Source organism: Saccopteryx leptura, chromosome 11 (assembly GCF_036850995.1).
Source record: "Saccopteryx leptura isolate mSacLep1 chromosome 11, mSacLep1_pri_phased_curated, whole genome shotgun sequence".
Lineage (NCBI taxonomy): Eukaryota > Metazoa > Chordata > Mammalia > Chiroptera > Emballonuridae > Saccopteryx > Saccopteryx leptura.
Genome location: NC_089513.1, coordinates 61,387,682 through 61,406,809, shown reverse-complemented (window position 1 = coordinate 61,406,809; position 19,128 = coordinate 61,387,682). Strand labels below are relative to the sequence as shown.

Sequence of the window (19,128 nt, the reverse complement as noted above, 5' to 3'; positions counted from 1 at the left end):
TGATTCCTTTTAAAAATATATATATGCCTGACAGGTGGTGGCACAAGGAATAAAGTTGAACTGGGATGCTGAGGACCCAGGTTCGAAACCCCAAGATCGCCCCCGGATTGAATGCAGACTCACCAGCTTGAGCATGGGATCACCAGCTTGAGTGCAGAATCACTGACATGATCCCATGGTCACTGGCTTTGAGCCAAAAAGTCGCTGGCTTGAGCAAGGGGTCACTGGTTCGGCTGGGGCCCCCACCATCAAGGCAATCAATGAACAACTAAAGTGACACAACTATAGTTGATGCTTTATCTATGTCTGTCTCTCTCATGAAAAAAATAAGTAATTAAATATATATACATGTATATACATATACAAATGTGAAGAAAGATTTTTAATGAATGTTCCACACAATGTTTAATGGGAACTGTCTCAGGGTAGGAAGATAATCTTCATTTTATTGTTTTCTACCCGTTTGCTTTATCATAAGCTTGTTTTACTCCCATAACCTGAAAGAAATAAAGCTACTAGCACTTTAAAGAAAAAGAGATGACCTGGAAACTACTAAAATTCAGAGTATTAACTTAAAATATGAATCTGCCAGGATTCCAGTTCTTCATAGACCCAGAAACCATTAGTGGAAAACTGAAGGCATCTTAACATGCTTCCATGGTATTTCGAGTTCTTAAAGGTATTCATCAGTCACAACTTTATTCTTGTTAGCGCTACTCTGAAGTACCTGTATATAATCAGCCCTACACCTTCTCTAGGAAAAGTCTTAACCAGTTCTTGGTTTCAACTCTCAAATCTGCTTCTCATTCCATTCTCTATCCTGAACTCTAAACTCAAATTCTCAAGTGTTCACTCTAGACAACACCACCCACCCCACAAGCAATTCAACATATCCAATATCTGATACCATTCACCATCTGATCCCAATTCCCTATTTCTGTTAACACTGCTACCATCTAAGCAACAATAAGCGAGAGAAACCTCAGGCGTTTTCTGATGCCTCACACTACCCTATCCCCAATATTGGGTTTATCCTGATTGAGAATGTCTTTCAGATCTATCCCTTCCTGGCTTCCCATTGTCTCTTCCTCAGTTCAAAGCATTATCTCGTGCCCTGGCCAGTGGCATAGTGGATAGTGTCCTCACGAAGTACAAAGGTTTCTGGTTCCATCCCAAGGGCACCCACTCAAACCTGAGGTCGCTGGTTCGAGCCCTAGTCAGGGCACATACGAGAAGCAATCAATGGCTACACAACTAAGTAGAACAATGAGTTGATGCTTCTCTCTCTCCCTCTCTCCCCAAATTAAAATAAAATTAAAACTATACATATATTATCTCTTGCCCAGATTACTGCATCTCTTCCTAATTAATCTCCAATCTCTATCTCCCTCCAGCCAGCCATTAACACAATCTGACAGTGTCATTCCCACGTTAATTTTTATGTTAATTTTATGTTAAATATTACTAACATAACTGATTCAGAAAATACTTCAAAACCACTCAGTGCTCCAGTATCTTCATTATGAACATCAAATCTTATTGCAATGTCAAAGCACCAGCTAATGAAGGTTTCTGATTGATAAAAGGCTAGATCCTGAGGCCATTTATCCGGCCCCGCCGCACTTCAGGAAGGGGCACCTCTTTCACTGGTGGTCAGTGAGAGGAGCATAGTTCCCATTGAAATACTGGTCAGTTTGTTGATTTAAATTTACTTGTTCTTTATTTTAAATATTGTATTTGTTCCCGTTTTGCTTTTTACTTTAAAATAAGCTATGTGCAGTGTGCATAGGGATTTATTCAGTTTTTTTGTTTGTTTGTTTTTTGTATTTTTCTGAGGTTGGAAATGGGGAGGCAGACAGACTCCCGCATGCGCCCGACCGAGATCCACCCAGCATGCCCACCAGGGGGCGATGCTCTGACCATCTGGGGCGTTGCTCTGTTGCAACCAGAGCCATTCTAGTGCCTGAGGCAGAGGCCACGGAGCAATCCTCAGCGCCCGGGCCAACTTTGCTCCAATGGAGCCTCGGCTGCAGGAGGGGAAGAGAGAGACAGAGAGGAAGGAGAGGGGGAAGGATGGAGAAGCATATGGGCGCCTCTCCTGTGTGCCCTGGCCAGGAATCAAACCCAGGACTCCTGCACGCCAGGCCGACGCTCTACCACTGAGCCAACCGGCCAGGGCCTGTTCAGTTTTTTTTATAGTCCGGCCCTCCAATGGTCTGAGGGACAGTGAACTGGCCCCCTGTGTAAAAAGTTTGGGCTAGATAGACAACACAGTGCTGAGAAGTGCTGGTGTCTAAGAAGCAGACAGATTTTTTTCCTAGCTCTCTTCTCCTTCTGGACCTAATGGAAGAGTATTCTGTCATGGACCTGGTTTTATTAGATAAAGTAAAGCAATTACTCATTTACTGAAACAAATTTACTGAGTAGTGTCAGTTTCTGTGGCAGGAAGGAGCAATAAAGATAAATCTGTGTAATGCATGTACGGTACTCAGAATTAGGAATAAATAAAATAGTATGCTGTTAAAAAAGTTCTCAAGTGTTCCCAATGACTAAAGGGTAAAGTCCACATCCCTAAAAATAGTATACAAAGCACCCTTAAAATGACCTCAGCCCTCTTTACACTTTCCGCTGAGCCCCAGCCACTCTGAAAGCCCAGTGAACTAAACACACCATGAAATGTCAAATCTCTGTATCTTTGCAGATGTCTCTGCCTGGCATGCTCCTTCTCTTTATTAAGTTCTCTTACTGATTAAGTCAAAATTTACTGAACAATTACTATATACCAGGTTCTGTTCCAAGTACATTCTATGTATTAATTGCATGAATCTTAACCATGATCATATAAGGCAGGAATTATTACAGGGGTAGGGAACCTATGGTTCGCGAGCCAGATGTGGCTCTTTAGACAGCTGCATCTGGCTCGCAGACAAATCTTTAATAAAAAAAATAATAACGTTAAAAATATAAAACATTCGCATGTATATATTACAATCTAGCTGGAGCTAATCCCAGCTGTCCTCCGGGACAACACCAAATTTTTATTGGATAATGCGTAATGTACACGGGTCGTTGTATGGCTCTCATGGAATTACATTTAAAATATGTGGCGTTCATGGCTCTCTCAGCCAAAAGGTTCCCGACCCCTGAATTATCACTTTACTGAGAGGAAAATATTATTCAGTTTCCTAGGCCAGATGGCCAGTAAACAGAAACAGATATGATTTGAACCCTTGGAGTAAGGCTGCATAAGACCACACTCCTAACAGCTATGCCATTCTGCTTCTCCAAGAGATGTGCTGTAGACCGTGAGAGCCAGTAAACACAGACAGGGCCTCTAACAGCCACAGAGGGAAGAGTCTGAAATCTTAACAAGGGGGAGGAGGTTTAATAACAACTTATAAGGCTAACTCAGTTCTGGCATTGGCAGAGCTGGTGAAGACACCCATTTCATGCATTGAGACAACACTGGAAAAATCAAGGTAATCACCATGTGTTATAGTATGGCTCCCCAGATGTTTTTGTACATGGAATCAAAACAACTCAGCACTGGCCAGTTGGATCAGTAGACAGAGCGTCAGCCTGGCAAATAGACATCCCAGGTTCAATTCCCGGTCAGGGCACACAAGAGAAGCCACCATCTGCTTCTCTCCCTTCCCTCCCCCTTTTCTCCCTCTTCCCCTCTCATAGCCAGTGGCTCGACTGGTTGGAACATCGGCTAGGGTGCTGATGACAGCTCAGTTGGTCTGAGCATTAGCCTCAGGTCCTAAAAATAGCTCAACTGATTTGAGCATCAGCCCCAGACAGGGCTGCCAGGTGGATCCTGGTTGAGGCACATACAAGAGTCAATCTCACTATCTCCCCTCCTCTCACCTAAAAAACTTAAAAAATAAAATAAAGAAAGAAAACAAATCAAAGCAACTCAAGGAGGATTAACTGTAATAATAAAAGGAAACTATGACACCATACAGAAAACAGAAAATGTTATATGGGAGGGGAAAATAAAGATTAAAAAGTAGGATCAGGCCCTGGCCGGTTGGCTCAGTGGTAGAGCATCGGCCTGGTGTGCGGAAGTCCCGGGTTCGATTCCTGGCCAGGGCACACAGGAGAGGTGCCCATCTGCTTCTCCACCCCTCCTCCTCTCCTTCCTCTCTGTCTCTCTCTTCCCCTCCCGCAGCCAAGGCTCCACTGGAGCAAAAGATGGCCCGGGTGCTGGGGATGGCTCCTTGGCCTCTGCCTCAGGCACTAGAGTGGCTCTGGTTGCCATAGAGCAACACCCCGGAGGGGCAGAGCATCGCCCCCTGGTGGGCAGAGCATCGCCCCCTGGTGGGCGTGCCGGGTGGATCCCGGTCGGGTGCATGTGGGAGTCTGACTGCCTCCCCGTTTCCAGCTTCAGAAAAATAAAAATAAAAAAACAAAAAAAAAGTAGGATCAGGCCCTGGCACAGTTGGTTCAAGCATCAACCAAATATGTCAAGGTTGCAGGTTTGATCCCCAGTCCGGGCACACACAAGAATCAACCAATGAAGGCATAAATAGGTAGAAAAACAAATTGATGTTTCTCTCTTGTCTCTCCATTCCTCTCTAAAATCAATCATTTTTTTTGTGTGTGTGACAGAGAAAGGGACAGATAGGGACAGATAGACAGGAAGGGAGAGAGATGAAAAGCATCAATTCTTCATTACAATTCCTTAGTTGTTCACTGATTGCTTTCTCATATGTGCCATGACGAGGGGGGGTGGACACACACACAGACACACACATGACATGACTACAGCAGAGTGAGTGATCCCTTACTCAAGCCAGCAACCTTGGTCTTTAAGCCAGCGACCATGAGGTCATGTCTATGATCCCACACTCAGGCAAGCAACCCCATGGCTCAAGCCGGATAAGCCCATGCTCAAGCTGGCAACCTTGGCGTTTCAAACCTGGGCCCTGCGTGTTCCAGTCCAATGCTCTATCCACTGTGCCACTGCCTCAGGCGATCATTAAATATGTTTATAAGCAGGTTCACACAGAAATTGAAACAATGTAAAATATATCTGCAAGTGGATGTTGTCCAAAACAAAAATATGTAAGTTTTTATGCTAGGGATACAGAACTTGTTTAATGTTGCTGTTTAGCTTTATATAGAATAATACATTTAAATGTGATCCCATTGATACCCATATGTAAAATCATGTATGTACAAACATATGCATTAAGAACACAGTTATGGCCCTGGCCGGTTGGCTCAGCGGTAGAGCGTCGGCCTGGCGTGCGGGGGACCCGGGTTCGATTCCTGGCCAGGGCACACAGGAGAGGCGCCCATTTGCTTCTCCACCCCCCCCCCTCCTTCCTCTCTGTCTCTCTCTTCCCCTCCCGCAGCCGAGGCTCCATTGGAGCAAAGATGGCCCGGGCACTGGGGATGGCTCCTTGGCCTCTACCCCAGGCGCTGGAGTGGCTCTGGTCGAGGCAGAGTGACGCCCCGGAGGGGCAGAGCATCGCCCCCTGGTGGGCAGAGCATCGCCCTTGGTGGGCGTGCCGGGTAGATCCCGGTCGGGCGCATGCGGGAGTCTGTCTGACTGTCTCTCCCCGTTTCCAGCTTCAGAAAAATACAAAAAAAAAAAAAAAAAAAAAAAAGAACACAGTTATCACCTGACCAGGTGGTGGTGCTGGACCCAGGTTAGAAACCCCGAGGTTGCTGGCTTGAACACAGGCTCACCAGTTTGAGCATGGGGTCGCCGGCTTGAATATAGGATCACAGACATGATCCCATGGTTGCTGGCTTTAGCCCAAAGGCTGCTGGCTTGGAAGCCCAAGGCCACTGGCTTGAGCAAGGGGTCACTGGCTCTACTAGAGCCCCCAGTCAAGGAACATATGAAAAAATAATCAATGAACCACAACTATGAGTTGATGTTTCTCATCGTTCTCCTTTGCTATCTCTCTCCCTCTCCCTCTCTCACTAAAAAAAAGAACACCAGGTCATTCCTAAATCAGATTCTCATTTTTTTTTCTTACATAGACTGAGAGAGAGTCAGAGAGAGGGATAGAGGGATAGATAGGGACAGACAGACAGGAACAGAGAGAGATGAGAAGCATCAGTCATCGGTTTTTCATTGCAACACCTTAGTTGTTCATTGATTGCTTTCTCATATGTGCCTTGACCATGGGCCTTCAGCAGACCGAGTAACCCCTTGCTCAAGCCAGCGACCTTTAGTCCAAGCTGGTGAGCTTTGCTCAAACCAGATGAGCCTGTGCTCAAGCTGGCGACCTCGAGGTCTTGAACCTGGGTTCTCCGCATCCCAGTCTGACGCTCTATCCACTGCACCACCGCCTGGTCAGGCTCATTATTTTTTAAAATTTAAAATAAATGAGAAAAAGTTTTTAAAACTCTGACAAGCAGGGAGGCCCAATTTAACATCTGCCAAATCACATGCAGCCTGACAGTTCTAAGACACAATTATTTGCTGGTCAAGAACCAATTTTTCACCTGATCTGTGGTTCTGCAGTGGATAGGCCTTCAACCTGTAATGCTGAAGTCACCAGTTAAAAGTCCCAGGCTTGACTGGTCAAAGCACATACATTAACAACTATGTGTTGATGCTTCCCACTCATCCTCCATCCCCGCCTTTCTCTCTCTCTTTCCTATATCTAAAATCAATAAGTAAAATATGTTTTTTCTTCTTTTCCAAGTGAGTGGAGGGGAAACAGAGAGACAGACTACAGCATGTGCCCCGACTGGGATCCACCCAGCAACCTGTCTGGGGCCATGCTCACAACCAAGAAATTTTTAGCACCTGAGGCAGAGGCTCCACAGAGCCATCCTCGTGCCCAGGACTGATGCACTCCAACCAATAAAGCTATGGTTGGCGGGGGGTGGGGGGGAGTGGATGGTTGCTTTATGTATACATAAAATATTTTTCAGAAGTAAAAAGGACCAAATTTTCTTTTCTTTTTTCATGTTATAAGAGAAAGTTTATTTAGAAAGTTACAAAGCCCTGGCCAGTGGCTCAGTGGATAGAGCGTTGACCTGGCATATAAACATTCTAGGTTCGAATCCCGGTGGTCAGGACACACAGGAAGAGCGACCATCTGCCTCTTCCCCACCCTTTTTCTCTCTTGCTGTCGGGCAGCCAGTGACGAGGCTCTGCCTCTCTATATCCCCTCCTCTCACCTAAAAGAGAAAAGTGCACTACTAGAATCGAGGCAGCTGGCCTCCACAGACTCAGGAAACAAATCACAGAAGCAGAAGACGGGCCCTTAGAGCTCAGGAGAGAGGGAAGGGCAAAAGGAACACGCCTGCGGGGTGGAAGAGGGGAAAGGGAAAGGCTGTGGCGTCCTCCCCAGAGGGAGAGCACAGCAACCAATTTTTCATTTGTTCCTATGATAATCTACAGCATAAGCTAAAGCAGAGTTTTAGCACTTGATACTCTGGGGGGGATAATTCTTTGTTGGGAGGCGGTACCTGTCCTGGGCATTGTAGGATGTTCACTCCAGTAAAAATCACTGAGCTACCCTTGGCCAGCTGGGCCAGTGGATAGAGCGTCCACCCAAGGTGCAAACGTCCTGGGTTCCATCCGCGTTCAGGGCACACATGAGGAACAACCATCAGCTTGTCTTTCCCTCCCCCCCCCCCCCCCCCCGTTCTCTCCCTCTTCTCCTTTCAGAGCCAGTGGCTCAGCTGGTTCGTGTGTCAGCCAGGCACTGAGAAGGGTTCAGTTGGTCCCAGTGTCAGGCTCAGGAGCTGAAGATACCTTAATTGATTTGAGCATTGGCCCCCAGATGGGGATCATCAGATGGATCCTGGTTGGGGCACATGCGGGAGTCTGTCCATCTCCCCTCGTCTCACTTAAAAGAAAAAAAAAATTTGGCCCTGGCCAGTAGGCTCAGTGGCAGAGTGTCAACCCAGCATGTGGATGTCCCAGGTACAATTCCCAGTCAGAGCACACAGAAGAGACCGTCACTTCTCCACCCCGCCCCCTCCCACTCCTCTCACTCCCCTCCCTTACTCTCCCCTCACCTCCTGCAGCCATGGCTCATTTGGACTGAGGTGGCCCCAAGTACTGAGGATGGCTCCACCACCTCCACCTCAGGCACTAAAAAAAAAATGGTTCCAGTTGCAACAGAGCAAGGGCCCCAGATGAGCAGAGTACCGCCCCCTAGTGGGCTTGTCGGATGGATCCTGGTCGGGGTGCATGCAGGAGTCTGTCTCTGCCTTCCCTCCACTCACTAAATTTATTTATTTATTTTTAAAATATGGAACGCTTCAAGAATTTGCGTGTCATCCTTGTGCAGGGGCCATGCTAATCTTCTCTGTATCATTCCAATTTTAGTATATGTGCAGCCAAAGTAAGCACATCCTCTCACTAAATTAAAAAAAATTTCACTGAGCTAAAAATATTTCTTCTCTCCACAACATTCATTCAGCAAGTATTTCAGTGCCTAAGATATACCATGCAAAACACTGATAAATGAAACTGGGTGAAGGAATATATAAGAGTTCTTTATACAATTCATCATGCTTTCAATGTGTATTTGAAAAATATTCTTAATAACATGGGATTTTTGGTATTTTTTAGATGATTTGATTCTTAATAGAGTGACCCTTTGTTGTTTTTTGCAAAGAATCTTTATTGAGAAGGGTCTGCCTCTGTTTTTAACTTTATAAAGAATTATAATAAAATGAATTTTCTTTAAAAAAAATGTTTTATTATGGGTATAAAACATAATCAACATTTCAAATGCTATAGAAATGTTTACCTGAAACCTATGTACTCTTACTGATCAATGACATCCTGTTAAACTTAATTTCCTAAATAAAATCTTTTTTAAAAAATATTTTATTTATTCATTTTAGGAAGGAGAGAGAGAGAGAGAGAGAGAGAGAGGAGGGAGGAGAAAAAAGCATTAACTCCCATATGTGCCTTGACCAGCCAAGCCCAGAGTTTCGAACCAGTGAACTTATTGTTTCAGGTCAACGCTTAATCCAGTGCACCACCACAGGTCAGACAATCAAGTGTGTTTTTTGTTTTGCTGGGGAGTTTTTTGACAGAGACAGTCAGAGACAGACAGACAGGAACAGACAGGAAGGGAAAGAGATGAGAAGCATCAATTCTTCGTTGCAGCTCCTTAGTTGTTCAGTGATTGCTTTCTCATATGTGCCTTGATGGGGAAGGGGGGTAAGCTACAGCACAGTGAGTGACCCGCTGCTCAAGCCAGAGACCTTGGGCTTCAAGTCACCGACCATAAGGTCATGTCTATGATCCTACACTTAACTCAGCGACCCCACACTCAAGCTGGATGAGCCTGCGTTCAGGCCGGCAACCTCGGGATTTCGAACCTGGGTCCTCCGTGTCCCAGTCCAACGCTCTATTCACCGCGACACCGCCTGATCAGGCCAATAAAGTGTTTTAATATAAATAACTAATAAGTGCCAGGCCCCAGGCTGTGCTGAAGTTAAAGCAGAAAACAAAGGAAATCCAACTCCCTATTCATACAGCTCAGTCTACTTCCTCCAAAGCAGCATCACCTTCTATACACCGAGGTCTTTAAAGTAGAGGGGAGTACTGTATGTCCCTTGGAAAAAGGATAGTAGCCCAGTTTTTTTTATATATAAATTTTTTTCATTGATTTCAGAGAGAAAAAGAAGGGTGACAGAGAGAAACATCAATTTGTTGTTCCACTGATTTATATCAATAGATTCCTTAGTTGATTCTTGTATGTGCCCTGACCATGGATTGAACCCACAACCTTTGCATATCAGGATGACATTCTAACCAACTAAGCTACCCGGCCAGGGTAGTAGCCAGTTATTGATAAAAAGATATCTGCTAAGGCAAACAGCTTGGAGTTCTCCCTGGCTCCCCATCTATTGCTTGGGCATCTCTACTGCCACATAGATTAGAGAAATCTGGGATAGAAAGTAACTACTTTCTTTTTGCAAAACAAATGGTTACTGTTAGGGGAATCCAACTTCAGCAATAATTATTAGAAACAATACCATCAAAGGGTCCAGAATATATTACAGCATGTAGCTTGCTACCACACACTGTAGTAAATGAAACAGCTTCTAATATACCACGCACTTCCTAAGCAACCCTTCTAGCTTATGATTCTAACCCTGACAGGATAATCTATAACCAGAGGCAAAAACAGATACAGAAATTCTGACCCTTCATTAGCTTACCTTTTACCCTTAATTTTGGTTTCCCGTACTTCCAGATTGATCTCTTCCTCATCTTCTCCCTTCACCTATAAAAATGTAAAAAAGGTTATTTTTCTTTTTTTTTTTAATTTTTTTTTTTTTAACAGAGACAGAGAGTGAGTCAGAGAGAGGGACAGACAGGGACAGACAGACAGGAAGAAAGAGAGATGAGAAGCATCAATCATTAGTTTTTCATTGAGCATTGCAACATCTTAGTTGTTCATTGATTGCTTTCTCTATGTGCCTTGACCGTGGGCCTCCAGCAGACCAAGTAACCCCTCCTGGAGCCAGAGACCTTGGGTTCAAGCTGGTGGGCTCTTGTTCAAACCAGATGAGCCCGCGCTCAAGCTGGCGACCACGGGGTCTCAAACCTGGGTCCTCAGCATCCCAGTCCAACGCTCTATCCACTGCGCCACCGCCTGGTCAGGCTCTTTTTTTTTAATGACAGAGAAAGAGAGAGAGAGAGAAAGAGGGACATAGGGAAAGACAGACAGAAAGGGAGAGAAATGAGAAGCATCAATTCTTCATTGTGGCACCTTAGCTGTTCTTTGCTTTCTCATATGAGCCTTTATGGGGGTGGGGGGAGGGTGACAGCTGTGCAAGTGACCCCTTGCTCAAGCCAGTGACCTTGGGCTCAAGCCAACAACCATGGGGTCACATCTAGGATCCCACGCTCAAGCTAGTGACCACACGCTCAAGTCGGATGAGCCCAAGCTCAAGCCAAGCCAGCAACCTCTGGGTTTCAAACCTGGGTCTTCTGCATCCCAGTCCAACGATCTATCCACTGCACCACTGCCTGGTCAGGCAAAATGATTCTTCCTTTATATGTCTTTTGGACTCTTTTGGGGGGGGGGGGGGGGAGACAGGAAGTGAGAGATGAGAAATAGCAACTCGTAGTTGCATCTCTTTTTAGTTGTTCATTCATTGCTTCTCTTTTTTTAATTTTTTATTTTTTTATTTATTCATTTTTAAAGACTAGAGAGTGAGAGAAAGAGAGAGAGAGAGAGAGAGAGAGAAAGAAAGAGAGGAGGAGCAGGAAGCATCAACTCCCATATGTTCCTTGACCAGACAAGTGCAGGGTTTTGAACCGGTGACCTCAGCATTCCAGGTCAACACTTTATCTACTGCGCCACCACAGGTCAGGCCATTGCTTCTCATAAATGCCTAGACTGGGCAGCTCAAGACAAACCAGTGACCCTTGCTCAAGCCAGTAACCTTGGAATCCTGTTGATGATCCCACACTCAAGCTTGCAACCTTGGGGTTTCACACCTTGGACCTAGCGTCCCAAGTTGATGCTCTATCCACTGCATCAACACCTGTCAGGCTGGCCTCTAAATTTTGAGTCAATAATTAACCAACAGCCTCAGAATGTTCACATTAAAGTATTTAAACTACCAGACCTTTATTCTTGTATGTGTGACAGAGACAGAGAGTGTCAGAGAGAGGGACAGATAGGAGCAGACAGACAGAAAGGGAGAGAGATGAGAAGCATCAACTCTTTGTTGTGGATTCTTAGTTGTTCATTGATAGCTTTCTCAAACAATATGTCCCTTGATGGGGGTGGGGACTACAGCAGAGCAAGTGGCCCCTTGCTCAAGCCAGTGACCTTTGGGCTCAAGCCAGCGACAACAGGGTCATGTCTATGAGTCCGTGCTCAAGCCTGTGAACTCAGGATTCCCTGCATCCCAGTCTGACGCTCTATCCACTGTGCCAACACCTGCTCAGGTACTACTAGATCTTTTTAAAAAATTGAACTTTTCTTTTTTTAGTAAGAGAGACAGAGACAGAGAGAGAGAGATAAAGACAGACAGGGAGACAGAGGAGAAGCATCAGCTCAGAGTTGTGACACCTTAGTTGTTCATTGATTGCTTTCCCATATGTGCCTTGATAGGGGGCAGGGTTCCAACCAAGCTAGTGACCCTCTGCTCAAGCCTGCAACCATGGAGTCATGTCTATTAGCCCACACTCAAGCCAGATGAGCCCACACTCAAGCCAGTGACACTGGGATTTCAAACCTAGGTCCTCAGCATCCGAGGCCAATACTCTATACACTGTGCCATCGCCTGGTCAGGCTCACGTGCAGTTATTAAAGGAATGTTTATTGTATTTTTCCTAGTTCTAAAAGTTATTAATTTTTTAATTTGAAAAATACTGACATATCCAATAAAAGAAATAATATAATCTATAATTGCATCACTTACTGATTACCATTGTTAATCTTAAATACTTCCTTCTAGTGTATTTTTTACATATATATTTAATCAGTTTATTGTACTTTACCAGCTTAGAGGTTCATAAACCTTTTAACATATTACCCAGCCACCTGAACTAAAGACTTCACTTTTCCTTACACTCTACCACTTACACTCAACATGTCATCAAATACTATAGATTCCACTGCCTTTCAGTCTATTATAACTCGCATTTTTCCTTCTCTAGCCACAATGCTAATGCCTTAATCCAGTGATGGGATTCTGCCAGGTCACAGCAGTATGACAGAACCGATACCGAATTTTTTGTTGAATTCCACGAACTGGTTGTTAAAACGGCACTTGTAATCAGGGTTCTCACTAAGGTGGGCGCCTGGGCAGCCACCCAGTGTAGAAATCATAAATTTACATTCCTTACTCTTTTGTAACGTTCATCTGCACAACAGTGTATTCTAAGTGCTCATAGTAATGTTCATTCGTCTATAAGAGAAAAAAATTGCAAGTAAGGATGTCAATCAAGAAGCAATACGGAGGCCCTGGCCAGTTGCCTGAGTGGTAAATTGTCTGCCTGGCATGTGAAGTTTTGGGTTCAGTTCCCGGTCAGGGTACACATGAGAAGCACCCATCTGCCTCTCAACCCCTCCCCTTCTCCTTTCTCTCTATCTCTCTCTTCCCCTCCTGCAGCCAAGGCTCCAATGGAGCAAAGTTGGCCCAGGCGCTAAAGATGGCTCCACAGCCTCCGCCTCAGGCGCTAGAATGGCTCGGGTTGCAGTGGAGCAATGCCCCAGATGGGCAGAGCATCGCCCCCTGGTGGGCATGCCGGGTGGATCCCAGTCAGGTGCATGCAGGCGTTTGTCTGTCTGCCTCCCCACTTCTAACTTCAGAAAAATTAAGAAAAATAAAGCAATATGAAAATATCTTAAATAACAATTCTATTGTTTTTTGTCAGGAATTATCTAATATTTTTCATTAATATTTGAAAACTCATAACAATCTAGTTTTATGTACATCTTTTATTGTTCTTGTTTAAGTATTAAATGCATAAAATAGCCTGACCTGTGGTGGCGCAGTGGATAAAGCGTCGACCTGGAAATGCTGAGGTCGCCGGTTCGAAACCCTGGGCTTGCCTGGTCAAGGCACATATGGGAGTTGATGCTTCCAGCTCCTCCCCCCCTTCTCTCTCTGTCTCTCTCTGTCTCTCCCTCTCCTCTCTAAAATGAATAAATTAAAAAAAATGCATAAAATAATAAATTACCTTGCAGTATGTCATTTTTTTATACTTAAAACAATCATTAGAGCAGAGAATGGGTTGTTAAATTATTTGAATGCCACCACTGCCTTAATCTATATCATCTCTCATCTTGGTTCTGGAATTGGATCTAATTTGTAATTCTACTCTTCATTTCACATTTTAACTCATCTTTCACAAAAGAAGAAATAAAAACAGAGAAACAGCCCTGGCTGGATAGCTCAGTTGGTTAGAGCGCCATCCTGAGGCCAAGGTTGTAGGTTCAACCACAGGTCAGGGTACATAAAAGAATCAGCCAATAAATACATAAATAGGTGGAACAACAAATTCATGTCTCGTCTCAATATCTCTCTCTCCCTCCAGCCCTTCCTCACACTCTCTAAAATCAATCATATAGGATTAAAGGTAATACACTGAAAAAATATCTTTTCTTTTTTGAGACTAAGAATTAAGCAGAAAACTAAGCTGAGGCTAATGAATTTGGCTTTAAAAGCTCTCTAGGCCTGATCTGTGGTGGCGCAGTGGATAAAGCATCGACCTGGAAATGCTGAGGTCGCCGGTTCGAAACTCTGGGCTTGCCTGGTTAAGGCACATATGGGAGTTGATGCTTCCAGCTCCTCCCCCCCTTCTCTCTCTCCTCTCTCTCTCTCTCTCTGTCTCTCCCTCTCCTCTCTAAAAAATGAATAAATAAATAATTTTTTTAAAAAAAAAGCTCTCTAGGCATTTCTGAACTGTTTCAGTTGTGACTGGAATCCAACTTCAGAAGCTTACAAACTGAATACCAGAATAAGCTATTGCAATCAGAATACCAGAAAAATTTTCTGTTTCTTCTCTAGTAGTGTGACTATTAAAAAATTTCTCACCTGACCAGGCAGTGGCACAGTGGAAAAGAGCATCAGCCTGGGACGCTGAGGACCCAGGTTCAAAACCTCGAGGTCGTCAGACTAAGTGCAGGTTCACCAGCTTGAGCACGGGGTCGCTTGCGTGAGCATGGGATAATAGACATGACCCTATGGTCACTGGCTTAAAGCCCAAGATCACTGGCTTGAGAAAAGGGTCACTGGCTTGGCTGAAGCCCCCTCGTCAAGGCACATATGAGAAAGTAATAGACAACTGAGGTGCTGTAATGAAGAACTGATGCTTCTCATCTGTCTCCCTTCCTGTCTGTCTGTCCCTGTCTGTCTCTTTCTCTCTCTCTCTCTCTCTCTCTCTTTCTCTAAAAGAAAAAGAAAATTTCTAGTAACTTCAATAAATCTTCTAAATCAATTGTTGGAAAACACACATCATCCAGTTATATCTCTGATTAGGAAAGGGGTATAAAGCAGCCCGTATATCCATTGAAATGTTTTGTTGTACTACAAAATCAACAAGCAATTCTGAACATATCTGGTGATGCGAATACAGGTCTTGTACCCCAACAAAACCTTATGTTATAGCCATCCAGGTCAGAAGAGGCAATGTGGGGCTGTGAAGAATGCATACAGCCTGACCAGGCAATGGCGCAATGGATAGAGCGTCAGACTAAGACGTGGAGGACACAGGTTCAAAACCCTAAGGTCGCTGGCTTGAGCGCGGGATCATAGACATGACCCATGGTCACTGGCTTGAGCCCAAAGGTCACTAGCTTGAGCAAGGAGTCACTCACTCTGCTGTAGCACCCCCACCCGACAAGGCACATATGAGAAAGTAACCAATGAACAAGCAATCAACAAACAACTAAGATGCTGCAACAAAGAACCGATGCTTCTCATCTCTCTCCTTTCCCCATCTGTCCCTATTTGTTCCTGTCAAAAAAAAAAAAAAAAAGAATGCATACAAAGTATGAACCTAACCTAGCTTACACTCTGATTCACTCACCACTTTAAAACCTCACATAAGGCCTGACCAGGCGGTGGTGCAGTGGATAGAGCATCGCACTGGGATGCGGAGGACCCAAGTTCAAGACCCTGAGGTCGCCAGCTTGAGCGCAGGCTCATTTGGTTGGAGCAAAGCTCACTAGCTTGGACCCAAGGTCGCTGGCTCCAGCAAGGGGGTTACTTGGTCTGCTGAAGGCCCATGGTTAAGGCACATATTAGTAAGCAATCAATGAATAACTAAGATGTCGCAACAAAAAACTGATGATTGATGCTTCTCATCTCTCTGTGTTCCTGTCTGTCCCTATCTATCCCTCTCTCTGTAAAAAAAAAATTTTTTTTAAAGATTAAAAAAAAAACCCTCACATAAGGTGTTAAACTTAGCATCCCAGATTACAAACTCCTCACCTGCAGTAAAATCCTACACCTTGCCTGACCAGGCACTGGTACAATGAACAGAGCATCAGCTTGGGATGCAGACAACCCAAGTTCAAAACCCCAAGGTCAGCCCTGGTGGTTGGCTCAGTGGTAGAGCTTTGGCCCAGAGTGTGGAAGTCCTGGGTTCAATTCCCAGTCAGAGCACAGAGGAGAAGTGCCCATCTGCTTCTCCACCCTTTCCCTTCTCCTTCTTCTCCCTTTCCTCCCCTTCCACGGCTAAAGCTCCACTGGAGCAAAGTTGGCCCGGGCACTGAGGATGGCTCCATGGCCTCCGCCTCAGGAGTTAGAACTGCTCCAACTGCAAAGGAGCAATGCCCCAGATGGGCAGAGCATCGCCCCCGGGTGGGCATGCCAGGCGGATCCCTGCAGGGCACATGCGGGAGTCTGTCTGACTGCCTCCCCACTTCTAACTTCAGAAAAACACACACACACACACACACACACACACACACAAACTAGGTCACCAGCTTTAACACAGGGTCGCTAGCTTAGGCATGGGATCATAGAAATGATCCCATGGTTGCTGGCTTGAGTAAGGGGTCACTCACTCAGCTGTAGCCCTCCCCCATCAAGTTACATATGAGAAAGCAATCAATGAACAACTAAAGTGCTGCAACAAATTGATGCCTCTCTCTCCCTTCCTGTCTGTCCGTATCTGTGCCTCTCTCCAACTTTCTGTCAAAAAAAAAGGCAATAAAAAATAAAGCCCTGTCGTTGTATATTCCCTCTATTCCCAAAGCCAACATTTTCTTCTCTTGAGAGTTGTACAAAAGTGTTCAATGCAACCTGGCAGGATAGCTCAGATGGTTGGAGCCTCAGCGGTTCTCAACCTATGGGTCGCAACCCCAGCAGGGTCGCCTAAAGCCATCGGAAAATACATAATGCATATCAGGTATTTACATTCCGAATCATAACTGTAGCAAAATTACAGTTATGAAGTAGCCACCAAAATTATTTTTTGGTTTGGGGTCACCGCAACATGAGGAACTGTATTGCGGGGTCACGGCATTAGACAGGTTGAGAACCACTACGGAGCCTGGTCCCAGAGTACAGAGGTTGCGGGTTTGATTCCCTGGTCAGGGTACATACAGGAGCAACTTGATGTTCCTATCTCTCTCCTCGTTTCTCTCAAAAAAAAAAAAAAAAAAAAGTAGTAAATGAAATACTTGGAAGTAAACAAGCAAACGTGTGAGTTGAAGTGTGAGTGAGAATCAGAAGGGAGAAGGTAGAGAACTGGACTTTTTCTGTACACTTTAAACAGGCTTTTATTCCTTGCATAATTTTTAAAACTTAAAAGAATGATGACATTTTAAAACCCATTTATTAGCGACCTTAAGTGTGTTATGTCGCCTGACAAGCGGTGGCACAGTGGATAAAGCCTGGAGCTGGGACTATGAAGTCACCCAGTGGAAACACTGGGCTTGCCTGGGAAGGCACACACCGCTCCCTTCCCACCTCCTTTCTCTTTTCGCTGTAAAACCAACAACAAAAAAGACACAAGAAAAGTTTTTTTAAAAAAGTGTTATATTAACAATGGTTTCAAATTATTACAAAATTAAACACGGAACCTACCCATATTGCGTTTCTTTTTTATTACTATTTTTATTGATTGATTTCATAGAGAGGGGGGAAGGGAAAGGGTGGGAGAGACAAGGATTTGTAGTTCCACTTTATGCATTCCGTGGTTGATTCGTGCCTGTACCCGACAGCAAGGAACCTGCAACCTTGCAATACTGGGGACGACCCTCCCATCAACTAAAGCAACCCGGCTAAGGCTCCCTATTACGTTCCCGATCTTATTAAGTCTAGGAAAAAAAGCACCTACAAAGTACCAGGTACTGAATGAAAGAGATTAAATTTTAACATTCATTCATCCTCCAGGCGGGCTGCCGCGTTAAGAAATGAGACTGGCAGGCCCGGAAGCCCGCGGCCGAGGCGGTAAGCGCCGTTCCCCAGGGCGAGTGGGATGCCAGGTGCCGGGTGGGCGGCGCGCGCCACGCCGCCCGCAGGACTCCCAGCCGGAGTCGCGGCCCCGCGCAGCACGCTACGCTGACGTGTCCCGAGCCGGGGCCGCCGCGCCAGCGCCAGCGCTCCACGCTTCCTCGGAGGCGGAGGGCCGCGGCGTCTGACGGGCATCTGGCGCGACCGAGGCCCGCCTCACTCACCTGCACGCCGAGGTGTGCCAGCCGGTCCTCGAGCCCCGGCTCCAAAGCCAGAAGGAAGGAGGTGGCGCGGGAGGTGGAGCTGCCACCCGAGTGTGCCAGGACCACCTCGGCAGTCACCTTGGCCAGGTGGCTACTCAGGTCCACCGTGCACTTCACGTCCTCGTTGACCAGCGGCGGTGCATCGGCAGAGGCACTACCTGGCGCCTGGGCCCAGGCCCCGAGCAGCAAGAGCGCCAGCAACGGGGAGGCACGGACTTCCATGACCCGGACCATGAGGAGCCACAGGCCGCCCAGTGCCACCGCCCTGCCTCCAGCCACCGCGCAGCCGCTCATTGGGCCCAGACTGGCGCCACAAGGTGGCGGCACCCAAGGAAGAAGGACCCCGTCTCCAGGGCAACGGGCAGCCTGCTGGCGCCTGATTGCAGGCTCCGAATTTAATCTAATTCTTATAAGAATTATCCCCTGCCAACTCTCTGTCATTTGTCCCTTTCAATAACACTGGCCTTTCTGCTCCTTTAGATAATAAAATTTAAAACAAGTTCAGAAAGTGAAAGCCTAGTGTTGGGTAAATAAATATTTTTTGTTTGCTACTTGCATTGCGGCAATGCCTTATGTGCATAGTCTATGGAAGGCTGAGTGCCTGCCCTCAGGGCATCAAATTGCAAATTGAGAATTGGGAAGGGCCAGTGTATGCTAATATTTGATTGAGATGGGGTCTTTTCCCCTGCCAGTTTTTGGCTAGGTGAGTGCAGAGAGACTGAGACAGTGCTGATGGGCTTGGGAACCCTGCTGAGGCGTGTGGGGGACCTTAAGGTGACCAATCTTCCTCCTTTAGGGAGGACAGTCCTTCTTTTGTAAGTTCCGTCCTCCCTGGAAAAGTGTCCTCCTACATACATGTCCTCCTTTTTGATATTGGAAGACTAATCTGTAAATGTCCCTATTCGATCGATGCAGAGTTGATCCACTGCATATGATGTGACGTATTTGTATCTAAATGAGTACTTTTTTCTTATAATTATTAAAAATTAAT

The 19,128-nt window shown here is 45.6% G+C and overlaps 1 protein-coding gene and 1 non-coding gene across 2 annotated transcripts in view; both read right to left on the bottom strand.

The window, feature by feature from the left end:
* RPN1 (ribophorin I) overlaps positions 1 to 18,438 on the bottom strand; it is a 51,326-nt gene extending 32,888 nt beyond the window's left edge. The window contains exons 1-2 of the mRNA XM_066352503.1: positions 18,099 to 18,438; positions 10,165 to 10,229 (exon numbers count right to left, since the gene is read on the bottom strand). Of these exons, the coding sequence (XP_066208600.1) occupies positions 10,165 to 10,229; positions 18,099 to 18,431 (398 nt within the window). The 5' untranslated portion in view covers positions 18,432 to 18,438. The remainder of the gene's footprint in view (positions 1 to 10,164; positions 10,230 to 18,098) is intronic.
* On the bottom strand, positions 8,229 to 8,335 carry LOC136383614 (U6 spliceosomal RNA). The gene has a single exon (XR_010747439.1). It is a non-coding gene; the product is annotated as a U6 spliceosomal RNA (small nuclear RNA).
* Positions 18,439 to 19,128: the final 690 nt, after the last annotated feature.